This window comes from Cicer arietinum, chromosome 4 (assembly GCF_000331145.2).
Source record: "Cicer arietinum cultivar CDC Frontier isolate Library 1 chromosome 4, Cicar.CDCFrontier_v2.0, whole genome shotgun sequence".
Lineage (NCBI taxonomy): Eukaryota > Viridiplantae > Streptophyta > Magnoliopsida > Fabales > Fabaceae > Cicer > Cicer arietinum.
The window spans coordinates 20,939,513-20,946,606 of record NC_021163.2 but is presented as its reverse complement, the minus strand read 5'-3'; the positions used below and the strand labels follow the sequence as shown (position 1 = coordinate 20,946,606).

The 7,094-nt window shown below is 30.3% G+C and overlaps 1 protein-coding gene across 1 annotated transcript; it reads left to right on the top strand.

The window, feature by feature from the left end:
- Positions 1–2,385: 2,385 nt before the first annotated feature.
- LOC101493084 (probable pectate lyase 12) lies at positions 2,386–5,375 on the top strand. The gene is made up of 5 exons (XM_004515856.4): positions 2,386–2,645; positions 3,089–3,549; positions 4,249–4,650; positions 4,750–4,996; positions 5,073–5,375. Exons 1-5 carry the CDS (start codon positions 2,515–2,517, stop codon positions 5,272–5,274), a joined length of 1,443 nt encoding a protein of 480 aa, XP_004515913.1. The 5' UTR covers positions 2,386–2,514; the 3' UTR covers positions 5,275–5,375.
- Positions 5,376–7,094: the final 1,719 nt, after the last annotated feature.

Below are 7,094 nucleotides of genomic sequence, written 5' to 3'. Positions count from 1 at the left end.
CTACTTTCTTTCTATAGTATAATTTGTATCAACAATGTTAAAAATTAGTTGATAGACAATTTATCAATCACCGAATATTATAAACACAGTCGCAGAACTGTAGAAACTTCTCAGTAGTTTATATTTTATAGATAAATATAAATTTTAATCAAAATGAATCTCAGATAAACACAGTGAAATGCACAATCAAAACGGAAACGGTACAAAGACATACTTAGAGAGAGAGAGAGACTTACGATTCAATGACAATTTGTGGATTTTGTTGTCTCATAGTTAATTCAGCAAAAAAGCCACTAAAGAATGTCGTTGTTGTCATCGAGAGTGTGTGGATCCTTAAATAAATAAAGAGATGACGATCCTTCGATTCAAGATTTTCGAAGAGAAAATGATTCAGAGAAAATGTTTTGAAAAGCAATTTGAGAGAAATGGTTTTGTATCTTGATAGATTGTCCAAGTAGATAGGGTTTCAAACTGAAATTGATTGAGCACCTAACAAAACTAGAGCAACATCAAAAAGAGGAACATGCACGAAGAGGAGAATTTGGAAGACGAGGAGAAGAGAGAAATAGCTTACATGGCATGACAAACAAAGAAGGAGTTGCGGCGGCGAGAGACTTACGAAGTTGCGCAACTTCGAAATGGAAAAGGGGGTGTGGTGTAAGTGAGTTTCAAATTGTGAGAAAGGTTTATGACTTATGAGAGAAATGGTTTAGGATTTGAGAGGGAGGGAAATGGACGCACATATTTCCACTAGAAACCTTGCGGCAGTTGAAATTATCCGTCGCATGAAGTGCCATAAATTTAAGCAAGGGCGGTTTTATTGCAACCGTCGTAAACCATATGTTGCAAATTTTAATTTTTTTTGTAGTGAATCAATTTTTTTATTTCTGTTTTTTCACTGTATAGTATATTTTAAATTATTAATGCGTTGAAATTACATATATGTATGTATTTATTAATGAGTTGGAAATAATATGCATGCATGTATGTATGTATGTATGTATGTATGTATGTATGTATGTATGTATGTATATTTTTGTGTAAGAAAGATTTCACCACATTATCAATTTGAATGAATAAAAAATGTAACACATCATGTATGTATGTATGTATGTATGTATGTATGTATGTATGTATGTATGTATGTATGTATGTATGTATGTATGTATGTATGTATGTATGTATGTATGTATGTATGTATGTATGTATGTATGTATGTATGTATGTATGTATGTATGTATGTATGTATGTATAGTGTAGAGAGAGAAAGATTTCACCACATTATCAATTTGAATGAATAAAAAATGTAACACATCACCATAGTTGGAAAATAGTTATGTAGGACTAAAACGGTAAAAACAATGATGTTTGGAGAAAAAAGTGTTCAATTTTAAAATGAGACAACTATTTTCGTGATTTGGATAAAATTAGGAGACTAAAAATGTACTTCTATAAAAAATAACTTATTTGATTTTATACTTGTTTTAAAAATCGGTGAAGTATTAATGTTGATTTTACTCACACTTACTTCATTCCAATTCTTTTGACTTCATTTTCTTGTACCATTAATTAAGAATAATTTTGTAAAATAACTCTATTTCGGAGTGCATAAGTCCTAGTCTTATGAAGACTTAGATACAGACGCCAAATATGGTTTGACCCATAGCTATGCTCAATAAAAACCATAAAACAATATTCGACCCTAATCTCAACAGTTAGGAGCAGACAATGATGAGAATTGTGGCAGATCAATGGAGCATAAAGTTTTTGTCTTCAACAAATCTAATTCTCACACTATAAATTTCATCGTTTTGACATAGTAAAATGTACACAATTTCTAAATCACTTTACATTTTAGTTTTCTTAAACGACTATTTACTTGAGCGTCAGAGTATTTACAAATAATAATAAAATTTAATGGCGAGATCACGTCATAATACCCTTGTGTTGGATCCGAACATGAGAGGATCCAAATCTAAAATGTGCATACCCACCATCATCCTTAATTTAATTAAGAGTTAAACATGTTTTTACTTTCTATAAAGTGTATACATTTTGTAGTCCATATAAAAAATTCTCAACTTTTTTAATCTCTAAATTTGTTTATTCACTTTTAAATTTTTATTTTGAATTTTTTTTTATATAAAACTGATTTCTCAATAAAATCCCTATAAAAAATTAAAAGTGAATAATTTTTTAAAACATTAAACTTAAAAATTATAATTTCATAGACTGAAAACATAGTTAACCCTTTAATTAAAGAGTTTGACTAGAAAAGTGATTATCCTGTGCTTCCGTTCTACACTACACTACACCCTTTGGATAATTGGATTAGTAATTGCTTTAATCACGGAATATTAATTAATGATCTAAAACTAAAACGAGGCAGTAACTAAGCACTTTGGAGAAAGCATCCATGGTACTTACCCACTCAAATCAACTAAGGGAGAGTGAGTGAGAGTGAGAGTGAGAGTAGCATTCCTCAACAGTGAACAAAAACTCTCCCATTCAACAATGCTCCAAAAAACCTGCATTTTCCTAATCTCACTTCTTTGTTCCTTTTTTCCCCATGGAACATCAATGTTTAACCTTACTCTCCCTGCTCAACATCCAGACCCTGAAGCTGTTGCCATTCAAGTTCACAGGTACACAAATGTTACCTCTCACCACAAAAACCTACATTCTTCTTCTTTTTCCTTTCTCCTCTGTTTCTTTCTTAGGTGTTTTATGCTAAAAAAAGAAAGAAAAAAAAACTTGGGTTGGGTCTCTCTTTAAGACCCTACATTACTTAAAACAAGTGAGCAAAAGGGTAGATCTGGGTCATAAAAAAATTTCATTTTTTTAAACTTTTTTTCCCTTTCATTTTTATGGGTCACTATAGTGACTAGTTGTTAGTAGATTTAACTAAGAAAACAAAGTGGTTGTTTTGGTTTAAGTATTAATCCTTTGGTTTGTTAGAACAATTTTAGTTCTAATGAGAACTCAAAATTATTAGTATTTTTTTTTTATTGAGAACCATAGTGTTAAATAAAATGTAAATGTAGCTGAAAGTGGGTCAAATGTTAAATAAGTTGGTATTTTTTTTTAGGCAAGTGAATGCTTCAATGGGAAGAAGGGAAATGCTAGCAACATCAGAGAAAGAACTATCATCCTGTCTAACAGGAAATCCAATTGATGATTGTTGGAAATGTGACAGAGATTGGTCCAACAATCGTCAAAGACTAGCTGATTGTGCAATTGGGTTTGGACAAAATGCCAAAGGAGGAAAAGGTGGCAAATTCTACATTGTTACAGATTCCTCAGACAATGATCCTGTGAATCCAAAACCTGGTACACTTAGATATGCTGTGATACAAAATGAACCTTTGTGGATTGTGTTTCCTAGTAACATGATGATTCAGTTGTCACAAGAGCTTATTTTTAATAGCTACAAAACCATTGATGGGCGTGGTGCTGATGTTCATATTGTTGGTGGTGGATGTATTACTCTTCAATATATTACTAATGTTATTATACATAACATTCATATTCATCATTGTCATCCATCTGGTAAGAAAATTATTTCAGTTGCTTTATTTTCACTTTAATTTGTCTTATACCTCTACTAAGTAGTAGCAAATTTATCTTTATTTTTCTGTTGTTTTTTTGCACTCCTTTTGATGTGTATTGTAATGACTTTTTTCCTAATGTCATTGTCTTGGGGTAATTTAATAAAGTTAATTCAATGTGGGTTACATTTTTTATAAAGCATTTCTCTACTTTTGAAAACTACTTTGAACTTTTTGTTATGCAAAAACCAAATCAAGGTTAATTTATTTCAAATTTGGTTCCAAGAGTTTTTTTAGTCCTTCTATCATGTATATTTAGTTTTTCAAGAAACTTTTCTAATTATTATAATTAAGTGTCTCTGTTCTTTGTCATTTATTTAAAATTTTAATCATTTGTTTTGATATTTTTTATTCAAAATTTACTCATCATATTTTTTAAAAATTTAGCTTGAAATGGTAAAAAGAATTTCAATCTCTCTCTAAACCCTAATGCCATTCCACCCTTCCTTAAAAACTATATAAAACATAAAAAATTTATTTTTCTAAAGTTTTGAAATTATATATACTATCTTATCATAAAAATCCAAATATTATTTTGTATAAATAAAAATGAAAATATCGTAGATTATTTATATTGTTGATATGAGTAGTATTTTGAATGAGAAGGTATGATAGTAATTAGTAATAATGCATGGTGAAGGTAACACTAACGTGCGGTCGAGTCCAGAACACTACGGGTTCCGAACAGAATCAGACGGAGACGGAATCTCAATATTCGGATCAAGCAACATATGGATAGACCACTGCACACTCTCACGTTGCAAAGACGGTTTAATTGACGCCGTTATGGGTTCAACCGCAATAACAATCTCCAACAACCATTTCTCACACCACAACGAGGTTATGCTCTTAGGCCACAGCGACCACTACACTCCCGACTCTGCAATGCAAGTCACTATTGCATTCAACCACTTTGGTCAACAATTGGTTCAACGCATGCCACGTTGCAGGCTTGGTTACATCCACGTCGTCAATAACGATTTCACCCGATGGGAGATGTATGCTATTGGTGGAAGTGCGGGTCCCACTATTAACAGTCAAGGTAATAATCTAACACACCAACCAACTTTTTTGTTTACACAATTTCTACGTGTGTATCCGTATTATGAATTTTTTAATCAATAATTTTGTACTACATAAGGTAACCGATATATGGCTCCTGAGGATGTTGATGCGAAACAAGTGACGAAGAGGTTGGATACGGGCGAAGGAGAATGGAGTTCTTGGAATTGGAGATCGGAAGGCGATGTTATGGAGAATGGAGCATTTTTTGTTAAGTCCGGTGGTGAAAGTGAAAGTATGTATCAGAAAGCTTATAGTTTTGATCCTAAAGCTGTTGATAGGATTTCTTATCTCACTATGGCTGCTGGTGTTCTTGGTGTTGCTAGGTTCGTATTTCTACTTTACTTTCACTTTCTTATATATTTGTTATTAAATAATTATTGATGGGTGATTAATGAGCAGGGATAATAATATGGGAATGTGGACAAGAGCACCAAACGGTGGTGGTGATTATTCTATGTCATATTCCGGACCAGACTACACAGATGAAATGTCACAGACTACAATGTCGTTCACCCATTCACTTACTTTCACTATTGTTTCTGTTTTTGTTGTACTTTTATGTTTGTTGTCTCAACCATCGCCCCTAACTATTGATCTTTAACATCCAAAAACAAACAAGCATCTTCAATTTTATTGGTGCTGTTTATTGACTCTTATTCAAGTGAAAAGACACTGCCCCTTAAGATCGGGCGTTGTTGAGGATTTTTCTTCTTTTCTTTTACTATTTGTCACACGATTTCAAAAGGCTAAATTGTGATTGTTGAAATTAAGTGGAGACGGTGATTAGTTCACGTTAGATAGAAATGAGATAAGGGATGGTTAGTTGGTTCAACATTTTATCAATCTTCTAGAACTACAAGAGCAGTAATTAAGTATTCTTTAAACAACTAATTAACTGTTTTGATAAAAAAAAATGTCTAATTGCATTAATGAAGACCTTGAAATTTCTGTCACTATTATTTTGAATGTATATTAGAATTATGAAAATACTATGCATCTCTTTTGTTAAATTTTTTATAGATTCAATAAAAAAACATTAGCTAACTAGATTAGATTGACTAACTAAAAACAAATTGAATGACCTAATTGACTAACTAAATAGATATTAAAGTATATTTTTGTAATTTTAAAAGATTAAAAGATTACTGTAATATTTTCTTCTATATTCAATAACCAAAATGTTTTGTTAATCAAAAATATAATACAAGAAAGTAGAGGGAATTAAGAGACATCCTTTAGTAAGAGGTGATATCTCTTTATTACATACGAAGATGTTTAAAATCTTGTGAATGAGGTGGATTGAAAAATTTGGGACGATGAACTAGCTTATGACATTTACATCGTTTGACTTTCTGAATCTTGATTTTGAAAATCAATTGAAACAAAAAAAAAATAAGTTTTATAATTTTTATTTTTATTTTTAAATTAATATGTAATTATCATTAGACATAAATATTATTTTAACAACCATCAACCACTATCATTGACTACCCAGAGCCTCTATTATTAATATCACTCTAACAACCATCAACCACTACCATTGACTACCAACCGCCTCTATTATTACCGACCACTTAAATTCGACCACCGCCAACCACCCACCTCAAATAATCACCACCATCATATTTGAACCCCGCCATCACCTCTGATCACCCACCTCCAACTATTATCTATGAACACTGCCATCATCATCTCTCTTACACACCACCACCTCTATTTATCAATTATCTCTTTTGATTTATGATAGTTATTTTTCACAATTACCATTTTCAACTACTATTACTAAAATTATTACAAATAAATAAATTATAATTTATTAATATTTAAATTATTTTAAAATAATTAATATTTATATTTTTTAATTATTTTTATGTGTTACTATTTTTTTAAAATTTAATGAATTTATAATAAGATGGAGTTCAAAAAGTGATTCAATACAATTATAATAAAAATCAAAACTTAACTAAAAATTGAAATTATAATTTTTTAAAATTTTAAAACAGACAATTAAATAACACCAAAAACGTGGCTAAGCTGTTTGTTTTTTTTTTTTTTGACTAAATATCACCTGTGGTCCTTTAATTTAATTTCAATTAACGTTTTAGTCCTTTATCTTTTTTTTTCCCGATTTAGTCCTTTATTCCTAACAATATCAAATAAAGTATGAAAATATGAGTTTATTTGAAGATTTGCGTTACGAATTTAATGAAATTTGTATTATATTGAAGAATATAATTAACTTTATGAGTTTTGTTTGATTTTTTTTTTGAATTTTTGTATAAAAAAGGATAACATTGTTGAAATTTTAAAATATAAAATATCAAATTGTCACTTAAAATTAAAATAAAGGACCAAGTCGGAAAAAAAAAGATAAAAGACTAAAACATTACCTGAAATTAAGTTAAGGGACCACGGATGTAA